At 49.7% G+C, this 14,549-nt stretch overlaps 1 protein-coding gene across 2 annotated transcripts in view; it reads right to left on the minus strand.

Annotated features, from left to right (window-relative positions):
- Positions 1–14,549, minus strand: part of Dpp6 (dipeptidyl peptidase like 6) — a 624,061-nt gene that overhangs the window by 149,170 nt on the left and 460,342 nt on the right. For both annotated transcript variants that reach the window (XM_027943387.2, XM_071610694.1), the window contains exon 7: positions 10,535–10,616. In XM_027943387.2, the coding sequence (XP_027799188.1) occupies positions 10,535–10,616 (82 nt within the window). The remainder of the gene's footprint in view (positions 1–10,534; positions 10,617–14,549) is intronic.

Raw genomic sequence — 14,549 nt, forward strand, 5'->3', positions numbered from 1 at the left:
TGCAATTCTATTAACTAGAACATAAGTTAGAAAAGCCATATTTTAAAAATGAAGTATATACAATGGTGCCACATTTATCTAAACAAAATACCTGTTATGATTTAGATATAAGGTGTCCCCAAAAGCTCATGTGAGAGACAATGCAAAAATTCTCAGGGGGCAAATGATTAGAAGGGTTGCTACCTAATCAGTGGGTTAGTGGATGGTGGGCAGGTAGGCTGTGGCTGGAGGAACTAGGTCACTGGGGGTGAGCCTTTGGGGTTGACATTCTGTCCTTGGTGATTGGAGATCTCTCTGCTTCCTTGCTGTCTCGTCCTGAGCTGATTTCTTCTACCATGCGCTCTGCCTCGATGTTCTGCCTCACTCCAGGCCTAGAGCTATGGGATTGGCTGACCATGGACTGAATCTTTGAGACAATGGACCAAAATAAACTTTCCCCCTTCTACATTTTTCTTGTCAGGTCTTTGGTTACACTGATGAATAGCAGAGTAACACAGAAATTGGAACTGAGACGTGGGGCCATTACTGTGAGTAACCTGATCATGTGGTTCAGAAGCTGGGAAAACTTCAGAATTTTGTAAGTGAACTTGAGGAGTAATTCTAGTGGGAACTCAAAAGACCAGAATGATGAGAGGACTGTGGACAGTAAAGACTGGGCTCATGAGGTTTTAGAACAGGAGGACTCTATTGGAATTGGACCAGAGCCCAAACGTTATGTTCTGGTATATACAATGTCTATATTTTCTCCAAGTCCTGAGACTTTCTGTGAGGTTGATTTTATAAACAGATATTTTTTTGTTTGTTTGTTTTTGTTTTCGGATACCAGGGATTGAACTCAGGGGCACCACTGAGCCACATCCCCAGCTCTATTTTGTATTTTATTTAAAGACAGGGTCTCACTGAATTGCTTAGTGTCTTGCTGTTGCTGTGTCTGGCTTTGAACTTTTGAACCTCCTACTTAAGGCTCCAGAGCCACTGGGATCACAGTCATGAGCCACCATGTGAGTCTGATTTTAAAGATGATGGAATATTTAATGTGGCAGAGGAAACGTCAAGGCAGTACAACATTCAGGTGGTGGCATGGGTATTTCTGGCAACATTTAGCCAAGTTTGTTGTGATAATCAGAAGCAGAAAGATTTGAAAACTTGGAGTTTGATCAGAAAAGTGCAAGTAAAACTGGGGCTAAGGAATGTGTGGTTTTAAAGAGATTATAGTCACTAAAGAAATGCCAAATACTTTATCAATAGCCAATAGGAGAGAGAGCTTGAGATCATTCCCGGAACTGGCAACCACACTCATCTCAGGCTCAAGGGTACAAAAGTAAAAATTCCTTCAAGAAGAGACCATGGGGGTACAGGGGGGCCTAGGAATGTTTCACGGTGCTCAGCCACCCAGGCACTCAGAGGCTGCTGCAGCCAGGGTCTCAGGAACCTTGGCTACTGTTCAAGATGGTGGCAGACCTTGGAATCAACCAGGTAGAGCTGGTTCTGCAGGATTGCGGCATGCTGGAATTAGGGGGTGATGAGGCTTCTACCAAGATTTCAAAGGAAGGCGTGGGAGTTCAGGAAGCGTGCCGCAGGATCCGTGTCTCTGTGGGCTGCATCTGAGAGGGTGATGCGCGAAGCGAGTAGGAAGCTGCAGTAGAGACCCCACGATTGAGAGCTTCCAGTTCTGTGGAACTGGACTCCCAAGGAAAGGTGCAGGATTGTGCAGAGGCAAGCCAAGACAGAGCCATGGGCTGTGACTAGCAAGGCCTCGGGAAAGCTACACAAGCCCTTGGGAAAGAACATCATGATACCCTGTGCCCCAGGACTTGTTTACCAACTGAATTTTGTCTTACTTTGATCCCATCCCTTCTTTCTATGCCTTTGTTTCTCCCTTGTGGAATGGAAATGTTTACTGTGTCTTTATATATTGTATATATGGGACTTGCTTTTGATTTTTATAGGGGAAAACATTCATTAGTTTGCCTTGACTCTCAGATGGGATTTTGGAGTTGAACTCTTGGATAATGCTGGAACTGTTGAGACTCTGAGGACTCTTGGATATGGATGAAATGTATTTTGCATGTTGGCCTGAGCTTTTTGGAGCCAGGAGGGATGTTAGGGTTTAAATATGAGGTGTCCCCCAAAGATCATTTATGACACAATGCAAGGATCTTCAGAGCTGAAAATACTAGATTATTATAGCTGCAACCTGATCAATGGGTTAATCCACTTGAATGGATTAACTGGGTGGTAACTACAGGAAGGTCGGGGTGGCTAAGAGGGGGTCACTAGGAGTGTGCCTTTGGGGTTTATGTTTTGTCCCTGATAAGCAAAGCTCTCTCTCCTTCCTGGTGCCATGTCCTGAGCTGCTCTCCTCCACCACACCCTTCTGCCATGATGTCCTGCCTCACTTGGGCCCTGGCCAATGGAGTTGGCTAAACATAGACTGAACCTCTGAAACCATAGTCCATAACAAACTTTTCCTCTTCTACATTTTTCTTGTCAGGCCTTTGGTCACAGTGACAAAAAGCTGAATACAACAATATCTAAAAATAAATTCAAGCAAAAGATTTGTAAGCAACACAGAAAATTTACAAAACCTTAGTGAAAGACTTTTTTTTTTTAAAGTAAACAAATTGAGAATAATGCTACATACTGGGCAGTTCAATATCAAAACTTATAAAATTCTCCTTCAATTTGTGTATAAATCTAATGAAATTTATATTCATTTCCCAAAAGTTTTACAAAAGAACCAAACAAACTTATTCCAAGCTGTTTGCGCAAGCACGCGCGCGCGCACACACACACGACCAAAGACAGCCAAAGCACTCTCAAGCACTGTGTGTTTGGGGGACTCTCATGCAGCTACAATGGTTAAGAATGTTTAATTACTTCCACAGACAAAAGATCAGGGGGACACAATGGAGAGTCTGGAACCAAACTCACCCCCCAAACATTTAATAAATGGCAGAAGCAGCTCCAAGGATCGATGAGCACAGGGAGACTTTTCCAATAACTAGTTCTGAGATGTGTGGTAATATCTATAGAAAATTAATATTAAATATGCTTCATGCCTATCCCCAAATCAATTTCTGGTAGAGTAAAGACATAATTGTGAAAGATGAAATTACAAAAATATTGTAAGGTAATATAAAATAATATTTTTAAGTCCTCAGGGTGGGAAGAAGTTTCTTTAAGAAGATATAAAAATTCAAACCATAAATGATAAATTTCATTGAAATTAATATATTTTACAACCAAATTATATTCATATTAAAGTGAAAAAGAAGCTGTAAAATCAGAAAAAAATATTAGAAATGGCATCACTGAAAAAGAACTGGAGAAAGGATCACATCAATAAGAAAATGACAGCCCCCCACCCACCCAACGCCAAGATACATTAAAAGACATGAGCAGGTGATTTACAGACGATGTAACACCTGGGGCTGGGGATATAGCTCAGTCCCCAGCACCCCCCCACACCCACACACAAAGATGTAACACCTAGAGGAACCGTATCTATGAAAAGACATTCAATTCCTTAGCAGTCAATTACATGCCCAGTAAAAGCTACATAGACTCTTGCTCGGGTGCACTGGGGAACAGGAGCAAAATGCATACAGCAACACTGTAGAAAGATTTAAAATGAAAACCAGACACAACTTGCATATCCACAGACACGAGACTGGATACATGCATTCTGAGACATGGTAAAGGGACCACCACTTGGTGTTGACACATGAGTGTACAGGAGCACCACGCAGTGTGAACATGACGAACCACAGCACCCATGAAGACCACACACAGACTCAGTGCAAAACAGAGTGACGGGAGTGCCTACGCCATGCCGTAATAGCTACTGTGAAGTTAAAAGTATGAACGCGATATTGCCTAGGGATTCACAAATACATGGTAAAGCTATTTTTATAAACTGTCAGAGAAGCATAAAGAGAATCCATCATGTGGAGGAGGGAATGTGGATGGGATGGGGCTCAGAGCTCTGCAGGGCTTGGAAATGTTCAATATTTCATGCTGAGTAAAGGGCATATGAGGGTTCAGTTTGACAACCTTTACTTATAAAATACTTCATTAATATATAAAAATACATCTAAAATAAACAAACCCCAGTAAAACATAGAAAACTTTGGAAAATGTCCAGGTCACTCCCTGGGAGGAGACACACAGCTGTATTTGTTCAACCATTCTCTAAAATGATCCAGCTCATCCTGCACGTGACTGACTGTCCTGGACTGACAGTCCAGCCTTCCAGAGGAGGAGTGCTTCAAGGAGGGACACTTCACTCCATTTGGGGTTTAGTGTCTGCTTGGGGGCTGTAGCAGCTCTTTTATGGGCCCTGCAAAGATTTCTGGTGACAGTATTGGTTAGGTTAGAATACCACTCAGTTTTAGAATGCTCAGTATGGAGAAAGACAAGGGCATTAGGCTAACATCCCAGAAGCTGCATCAGGAGACACTGCCTCTGTGTACTGCCAAAGAAAATGTTCTTGTGGGTGGTCTTCAATACAGACAGCAGCATTCACTGTCATAATAACACTTGGAATTTGCAGGTCATTTAAAAGACCTTTCCCAGAGACATGAACTCATTTGGTCTTGAGATAAGCCATTCTGGACACTGAACTCAGATTAGAGTTTGGTGCAGAGGGAAGGGTCAGGACAGTGGCACTTGGATTTTAGTTACAATACCATCACCACATGACCTTGGTCAAATCCAACCATTAACTGAACTTGTGTTTTCTTACTGCTAAATGGAGATAATATGAGCAAAAGAGGCAATATCCAGTACAAGATTCCCAGCAAGAAGGCTAGACACTGCAAGACCTGAATCAAGGGTTGCAGTTATTGGTTATTTGTCCTGACCTATACAGCCACCCAGTGGGACCCTCTGTCTGGAATCCAGTGCTACTGCTGCAACAGGCTGTCACTTCAGTATATGTGATTGCTTATGGCTTGATGGGAGAAAATTACACTAAAATGATTGATATTGCAAAATCATGGATCGATACAGACACTGACTCCTCACCCAGGGTTAGAAGAAAAAGAAAACAAACCAGTTTTGTAATATCCTGAACTGAACTTTGGGTAGAATGCATGAATCGGCCAGGACCTGTTCAGACCGCAGCTCGGCTGACACTGCCGGCAGATGTGAGAAGGGAGCTTCCCCGGGATGCTTGGAACGATGGTGCTCTTGTGTAAAACACGTCTTGGTTATAGGCCTTCCTACTCAAAACAATCTCACATGGGCTTTGTTTTATCACAACACTGGAGTTGTTGAGAAGCTCCCAAGTTTATTAAAGAGGTCACAGAGTCCTGGTGTCTGCCGACACCCATGCCAGTGACACTCCAATGTGAGTGCAGAGCAGGGTCCCTGGGGCTCCTGGTGCCCAGCCCCACCTCAGTCCTAGGGAATCAGACCTCACCTCTGAGGGGACTTAATGAGGGTCAGTCTCAGTTCCAGGCTGGAGGGTGCATATGCAACAGCAGCCCATGAGGTCTGGCTCGTCCTTGACATTAAGAACCAAGTCTCCCGTGGTGCCTGGGACCAAATAAGCCCTTCACCCTTGCACTCCCATGGCAAGCCAGGGGCCTCTGACCCTATTGTTCTGCTCAGCTCAGCCCACTCTCAACAGTCTCGAGAGTGAGAATTCACATCTTTAAGACCTTTTGTAGCACAGCAAACATTTTATGGAAAAATGTCTGGCTCAAGAATCTTGAGTTGCTCCATCTGAACAGCTGACTTAATCAACCCCCCGACAAGTTGTTCCATCTTAAATCTTTTAGGTTAGGACATCAAGTTTTTCCAATTTCCATGCATTTTGAACATTACATCCATAAATCTGACATTTAATTTTACTTTTCCTCCTGGATATCATTCATTTAACAAGTATTTGTTGAGATCTTATACTCTGCTCAACACTGAGCAATGGGCCATGGAAGATAAAAACATAATGAGAAACACTCTTTGTCCTTGAACAGCTTACATTCAGTCTGGGAAATAAAGTTATTCAAAAGCGAACGAGTTGAATAATAAAACAAAGAAGCGTAAGATTAACTGCTACAGTAAGTGGGGCTGACAACACTTCAGCAATTTTGTGACCAAAAAGGCACGGTCATTCTACACAGCAGAGGAGACAGAACCTTGAGGCTGATTCCTGCCAATTGTGAAACTTTGTAGGAATTATTTTGAAGGTGTTTCCTCCCCCCAAATGGGAGAATTCCATAATCTACAAAGGACAGTCATGTGCACCCAGGAGAAAGAGCAGCAGACAGCAGAGCTTCCTGCCCACCTCTAACCCCTGGAAACTTCTAATGTCCAGGCCTGCTTCCTCTGTGGCTGCAGAGGCCACCCTGGCTCTGCCTGCCCAGACATGTGCAGGGCTATTTTAATGTATAGCTGCCTTGCTATGCTGGCTCAAGAGCCTATCAGTAAATGCACTCCTCCTTAATGCAGAACCCGGTCCTGCTTATGAACTCGCTTTGATAGATCATCCTGGAACTCTCTAACCCAATATTGTGAGGCTGATGTCGGGCTCCCTTCTAAATCTGATTCCTCATAAGAAATAATCCTCTGCTTTGGTGGCAATCGCATTTAGGGAGCTCTGGCAAGGGAGAGGAGAGACTGACCCTCACAGACCTGGTGGGCAGCCAGGCAGGCTCTGTTTCCAGCCCCCAAATAAAATTTTCCTTAATTTTGCTCAGGCTTAATGGTGAGTTCCATTATCACTTTTTTTTTTTTGAGTTAAGATGTTTGAAATAAATCTTAGTTATTTTTAAATGTACATCACCTTTGTACCTCATAAGTACATACAACTAGGATTTGTTAATTAAAAATTCTATTAGCTGGGCATGGTGGAGCACGCCTGAAATCCCAGAGGCTTGCGAGGCTGAGGCAGGAGGATCGCGAGTTCAGAGCCAGCCTCAGCCACAGCAAGGTGCCAAGTGACTTGGTGAGACCCTGTGTCTAAATAAAATCCAAACTAGGGCTGGGGATGTGGCTCAGTAGTTGAGTGCCCCGAGCTCAATCCCCGGTACAAAAAAATATATATATATATTAATGAGAAAAGACTGAGTTCCAGAAAAGCCCTCAAAGGTCTGTAGCAGAGCTGGGAAGAGCCTGGGACCCGTGCCATGAAAGACCCTGAGGTGGGTGCTGGTCCTTCACGAGCATCTTCCCCACGAGGCGACCCGAGCAGGGGCCGTCTGAGTGAAGTCCTAGATCTCATATCTGCCAATAAATTTTCCACTCCTTTCAATTTTAAATGGAAATACAATGTTGCTGCATCCAAGAAACTTTCAGAAACAGGGAAATGCCCACAGCCTGATCAGCAAAATAATTATTTTGATGAATACAGGACATCCAATCCTTTCCCACACACAAACGCACACCAGGCAGTTTATCTCGGGTCCTCGTATCATTTAACAGATGACATGCGTTCCATGTTCTTCTAGTCCTCCTAGCCATATTTTTGAAGGGGCATTTCTTGAAATTTATTTTTAATGGATGCACACAACTGTACCTGCATGTGGGGTACCTTGTGAGGTTCTGATATGTGTGTGTATAGCACAGTGTTCAAATTGGGGTGAGCGAATCTGTCTCCTGGAGCCCTGGTCATTTCCTTGTGGTGAATCTATGCCGAATCCTTTCTCCTGGCTTCTTGGAGTGTCCAGTGCCTCACAGTCGCTCAGTGCACACCAGCCTTACTCCTGGGGTCTCACTAAGACGAGACTGCCGACCACCTTGTCCCCATCCCTCCCTCCCCTTCCCTCCCAGCCTCTGGAGACTGCATCCCGCTTCTCCCTGGGAGTGAGGCTGCGCAGTTCTTGTCTCTCTGTGCCTGGCTGATCTCACTTACAATCATGTCTTCTGGTCCCAATCATGTTGTCAAAATGATGGGCTGTCATTCCTTTTCGCGGATGAACAGGATTCCACTGTGTGTGGGGGGCACGTTTTCTTCATCCACGTGTCCACTGGTGCACACTCAGGGGGATCCCGTTTCCTGGCTGTTTTGTATTGTGCTACAATGAACACGGAGGTGTAGATGTGTCTTCAACATACTGATTTTATCTCCTTGGATACGTGCCCAGGAGTGGGCCTGCTGGTTGTACGGTAGCTGTCTTTTCAAACTCCCATGAACCTCCATGCCGTTTTCCATGACCACGGTTACAACTCAGCTTTTGTCTGCTGAATCCCTGCATCTTCAGAGAGATGGTTGGCAGCAGGAAGGAGCTTCTGCAGCCATTTCCTGACTCCCAGTTCTTTAACTGATCATCCTTCAGGTTAACTACCAAAAACGCGGCTTATTTACTTGAGTGCAGGGACGGGAAGCTGATTTAGCCCCGCAGAGCCCTGCGGCAGAACACGCCGCGCTGCCTCTGAAGGGCCCTTGGTAGGGCTAGTAAATCACTCACCGAACTGTCTCCATCCATTATCTGGGGACACGTAGGGCGATTTCCATCCCTGGATATTAATTTCTTGGCTACTGTCATGGACTTCAGTGCCCGTGACGAATGTTTTTACAATGAATACCAAATTAACCCAAATTGATCAGAGGCCTTTATAAGTCATTAATGGACGTCACTCGAGTCTGGTCCTCGGCAGGCACAGGACATTTCACTAAATACTCTCCTCTTGCTGGAAACAGAGCTCTCTCCCCCTTGCCAGATTTGTCAACCTTAGTATGACGCTCCCTGCCCGCTCTCCCCAGTGCAGATCTGTCTGAGCATTGGTGCCCCGAGGAAGGCTGCCCAGGGGGCAGGGCTTGTCCTGCTTCTCGGCCCCCTGGTGGCTGCCACAGGAGGCTGCTGATCAGAGAGGCTGCCAGGGCTGAGTGCAGATGCGGTGGTGCTGCCCACTGGAGCCTTCTGTCTGTGCTTCATGGCAGCCTGGACTGTGGTGCCCTCCCAAGCCCAAAGTCTTGGTTAAAAAGGAGAGCATCACACATGGCCAGGTCCCACCGCCCAGGGCCTGCTCTCGATCACAGGTTTCATCTGCAGACGGAGCAGGCTCAGTGTCCCTGTCATCAGGGCAGTGGCCCTGGGATCAGGCCTTCCCAGTCGAGGAGGCCCCACAGAGGACAAGATCCAAGGCCAGGGTCAGCCAGTGGACCAGCCGCCCAGGTCCTCCCGCCTTGCGTGGGCACAGTCACGCCCCCTGACTCCTGCAGTCCTGTCGGCATGTGGGTCAGGACAGCACAGGGGGACGGCTGTGGGAGGAGCCTTCAGGCTGCAAGGCCTGGACTCCTGGCCACAGGCCCCTGCTCAGAGCAAATCTCTGACCCCTGCTCAGCGCACGGACACTCTTGTAACACATCCCGCTCCTCTTAAATGCAGTATAAGGATGCCTAATAAAACCCCCAAAGGCCACGTAAGTTTAAAACTCAAAACCTCCACCAGCCAACTAGCACCTTGGTACTCGGTCCAAACATTAGCACTTGGTACTCAGTGACACTGGTCTCCTTGGAGTGGGAAGGAAGGGGACTTCCCGCACCATTAGGGCCGTCCTGGCATCCGTCCTAAGTTCTACTTACCTCTCTGGGATTACTTCAGGCTTCGTGGTTTAGGCAAGATGTTAAGTGATGAGCCAGTCTGTGCATGCTTTCATTCTTTACCTCAAAAAATAGTGAGCACAGGCACCAGGCCAGGCACGTCAGAGGACCAAGGTGAAGAGGGCAGTGCCCAGCAGAGGACCGGGCTGTCTACACACCACGGGCAGCGTCTGGGACAAACAGTGGGGGAGAGGGACCCCAGAGTGGGCTGCCTGGCAGCATGTGCGGGGCTCGGGGGGTGGGGAGGCTCTGCAGAGAAGTCAGCACCCATTGTGTTCTGATGTCATTTTTAGAGATGAAAGAGCTTTAAGAATGATACTGCCAACTTGAGTCAGCCCAGTGGCCTGTCCTGCGGGCCGAGGGGCCCCTGGAAGGGCAAGGGTCCCTCTGTGCAGTGGGCAGGGCTTGCAGACACCCCTGGTGTGAGAGTCGGTGGGGGGGGTCCAGCCATCACATCTCTCGCCTGATCAGAGGCTGCTCACTGTAGGCTGCAGCCCAGCCAGTGGCCCAGGGGCCGTGGGGGACAGCGTCCAGGCCTGGACCTTGGTCACAGCACTGCTGCGCTTTCCACCACACCGTGCTACCAGCTGCAGACTCTGCAACACCAGCCTTGCCAGTATGAGTGGGAATCCAGGATGTGAAGCCGAGGGGCTGGGGGCTTCTGCATGTGGACACAGAACCCTCCACGGGAGAAGAGAACAAGAGGACACCTGAGACTCCAGGATTCGGATATCTCACTGCCTCCTCCTCAGGAGCGCCACCATGTGGAGCCTCTAGGTTCAGGTCAGGTGGGCTCCACTGAAGGGATCCAGGGAACCAGGAGAGAGGCCAGTCCAGTTCTGTGTCTGTCTCCCACTCGGACACGGCCTGTGCCCCAAGCCCAGCTGGACTCGCACACTCACTCACACGCCAGCCACGTGCAGTCATCCGCTCGCCCTGGAACACCCCTTCAGGATCAAACGTGCTACTGCTCGCGACTCTTACCAGCTGCTGGCCTTTGGGACCCCATCCTGCATACTGAAGCTTCGCGTTGCTCACCTCCGGAGGGTCCAGACTCTGAGGATCTCTGGAGACACAGACAGACAGAAACACAGACAAACAGTGGGAACCAGGAGTTTAAGATGCCTTGGTTTTCACCCTCCAGCTCCTCCTCCTCCCCCTCCCGCGCCGCGTGGCAGATGCCACGTCTTGCCCCCCCCCCCCCCGAGGCAGCTTCAGCTGCACACATTCACACGGCGGTGACAGGTCACCCTCCTTCAACCCAAATCTAAATATCCACCCAGAGAAGACATGCAGAGAGGTCTACAGACCAGTTTTTAAAATACCCAGGACGTCAAGGCCCAGCCCGGACACACACAGCCCCGCGTGTCGCTCCCAGCCACACTGTCGCCTCGGGCCCTCCTGATGGCCGTCCTTCCTAAGCACAATTCCAGGTCATTCTGACTGTCTCAAAACAGCGTCTCAGGACGGGGCGTTCTGGGTGGAACTCTCAGAGAGGGAGAGGGGGGACAGAGGCAGGGGAGAGAAGGGGGACCGGAAGGTTTTGCCCTATCAAACATCACTAAAATGTTTCATTCTTCATTCACTGATATGCAAAATACCATGACAACAGAGTCTTCTCTGTCCTTAGAGGTCATGATGAATGTAGGTTACGGGAAATTTTAAAAAACCAAACAATCCCTAATAACATTGCAGGTATTCAGCATCTCGGTGCTTTTTCTATCGACTGCTGCCTTCAACATGCAGAAAAGACGACTTCTGCACTTGCTCTGGATGACATGGGAGGAGTGGCACCTGCTCCCGCTGCACCAGCAGGCGCGCAGTGGGCGCTCTACCTTGACATCGTATTTCCTAAGCCGAAGCTGGGGCTGTGACTGCGCTCATTCATCCCCAGAGAAAATGGTGGAATGGTCTTTGAGAAAAGAGGATGCTGGGTGTTAGGGGTTGTGTGAACAAAGGATGAGGCAAGAGGGGAAGGAAGGCAAAGCAGGTAAGGAAGGGGCAGGAATCAGGAGAGAACTCTGAACTCACTGCGGACCAACGTACAGAACAAAACAAAGAAACACGTGAACAAAAACCACGCAGGAGGCAAAGTCTTGGGAATGTGGGTCTGTGCTGCTCCAGGGCAGTTTTCCCTGGGTTCCTGGGCTTGGAGGGGTCCCAGATAAGGGGAGGCACCTGGCCAAGTGGCCCTGGGGCACCTGGCAGAGGGGCTGGACACTGCAGGTTGCAGATAGATTACTAAAAACCCTGACTTTTCTGTGCTTCAAATGTCTTTTTCATAAACGTGGGGGACATCCTGGGAGCTTGGTGTAGAGGAGCTATTTCTAAGGGTGATTCAGAACCTAGAGGCAAGACGGACTGACGGGTCTGACTATATGAAACACTGAAAATTTTGCATGGAAAAAAACATCTTAAACAAGAGCAGACTGATGCGCTGGGAATGTTCATAGCACATGCCAAAAGTCACTAATGCCCCAAATACTTAGAGGTCTCCAAGGGGGCCTCTAAAAATGGAGGACACAAAAGGCAAACATGATAAAAATCTGAGAACAAAACAGGAACACACAATCCACAAAAAAGAAAGAAAAATGGCCGTCAAACATGAAGAAGCACCCATAGAATTAGAGAAGCAGAAATCAAACCATATATTTCTCCCCTATAAGACTGGCCAGAGAAAGAGGGGCACAGAGAAGAATGTCACATGGTGCTGTCGAGGCTGCAGGGGAACAGGCTCTCTCATAACTTGCGGCTCACAGGGTTGGTGAGCTCGTGTTGGAGGGAAACCTCGCAATGTTAGTAAAATACACTCGCACAGGACACATCCAGGAGGGTACACCTCCAACAGCACAAGAGCACAGAGAGTTATGGTCATCCAACTTCATTTTTCTTTACAAACATTGGAAACAATATGTGGTTGGATAAACTACACAGCATCCTTCTCTCTTAGGGAGTACTAAGGCGGCAGGAGGATGGCAGAGAGCAGAGGCTAGGAGGGTGGGTCCGACAGAGGGTGACCCAACACTGTACAGAAGGTTTCCTGCAAAACCACGCTGAAGGGCCCCGGCAGCAACGGCCGGCCACGGGCCACTCGGGGAGGTGGATCTTGACGGGACACCGTGACGCTGCAGATGAGAAGAACCGTGGATAAATCTGCAGTCAAGGGAGCGAACGTGCTGCTCACAGGGGTGGGGTTTTCAAATCTGAAACCAAATGTCTGAACCACAGAATCCAACCACCAGGGAAACGCGGAGGCCCCGTGAACCTTCTGACCGCGGGAGGGAAACTCCAAGGGGAGGCGCAGGTTGCCCGAGTAAGAGGTATCCGGGTAAACTGATGGTGTTTAATGCACGTACAGCTAGATTCCACACACACATGTCCCTGTGTTAAGGTACACACCTGTCCCTGTGCCGCCCTCCAAGAGGCCAAGAAGCAGGCACAACTGAGCAACGAGCACCGTGGATGACCAGACCTTGGTCTCTAAACACCATCGTCCAGTACGAGGAAGCAGGCGTCTGGGCAGGTGCATGGGAGGCAGGGGAGGTACAGGAGGCGCTGGGCGTCTTGTGGGTCAGAAAATAAGGAGGCACTCCCAAAGGGATGGGAGAAAGAATGCCGATGCTGACCTAAGGGATTCCCAACAGCCAAGTCCAACCCTGGAAGGACAGTGACCTTCACAGTAGGGGCCTGACCTCAGAGCAGGCATCTGGCATTCACTCCAACCTGGACAAGTGGCCACGTCAGCCACGGGCAGGAGAGCACCCTCCTCCTGTATGTGAGTGAGCGCGAGGGGCGATGGAAACCCAGTCCCTCCCGCTACCAGCACAGAGGCCGGGCCCTGGTGGAGGCTGGAATCAGAGGTTGGCTCCGTCTCAGCCCTTCCCCAAGACCCCTGGCAACTGCAAGGCAGGAACGATCCCACGAGCAAGCCACCAGGAGCCAGAGCTGCTGTCACGGGACACACTGGGAAGGACAGAGAGTCGCTGACCCAAACACAACCTCCCTCCACACGCGGGAAACACCTGAAAACCCAGACTGAGGGACACTCTTCAAAGTGACTGACCAGTTCTCTCTGAAAGTCATGGGGTCCTGGAGGACCAGGAGGACGGGGGGGGGGGGGGGGGGGGGGGGGGGGGGGGCTTGGGGCCCAGGGGGCAGATGGTGTGAGGGCCATGGGGTCCTGGACAGGGAGAGGAGCCTGGTTGCGGATTTCCCCCTCGGGCCCCTGCTCTGACGTGAGGAGGGCGCCCCGGGGGAACAAGCCATCTCCACACCCTGAGGGCAGCCTTTTTTAAAGTCTAAAAGAATTATTCAGAGTAAAAAGTTGAATAATGTCCCCACCTTCTGTCTGGCTGGCTCTAAGGCCTGTCATGGAGAGGGGTGAAGAGTCGGTCACCTCCCTCTCGACACCCCACCATCTTGGCATCAGAAGTGACCACATAAGTGCTCCCTCCACCTCTGGCACAGCGTGGGCACTGGACACCCGCCTCTGAATACATGAGCCACCTGGGGCGAGGGCGGCTCTCAGCAAGGTCCAGAGCCAGCCCGGCCCACCTCGGCCTGGGCTTCCGTGGGGTTTCCAGGCCCCGAGGGCAGAGGAGGCAGCAGGCCACGGCTGGACCCTGCTGCCACGGCTTTGTCACACTGGTTCTCCTGGGCGTCTGCGATAAGCAGGGGGCTCACGGTCACTCACCCTGACCCGCGGAGGCTCCCTCCTGGGAACTGGCATCTGAGTGGCAGACAGCCTCGGGGCCTGCAGGGCCGGCCTCACACTGTGGTGGGCAGGTGTCCCAGCCCTGCTGCTGCTCGCCCCGTGGAACTCAGCCGTGAAAACAGGGCTTCAGTCCCTGTGTCGGGGATCAGAGGGGGCGGGCTGGGGCCCCACCGGATCGCGTCCTGTGCATTTAGTCTCAGGAAGGAAAGCCTGTGGGAGGGACACCTGCCAGTCCTCTGCTTGTCCCAGAGGGTGCTACCCAGGCAGGCCCTGCTCTGCGCCCCT

This window comes from Marmota flaviventris, chromosome 1 (assembly GCF_047511675.1).
Source record: "Marmota flaviventris isolate mMarFla1 chromosome 1, mMarFla1.hap1, whole genome shotgun sequence".
Classification (NCBI taxonomy): domain Eukaryota; kingdom Metazoa; phylum Chordata; class Mammalia; order Rodentia; family Sciuridae; genus Marmota; species Marmota flaviventris.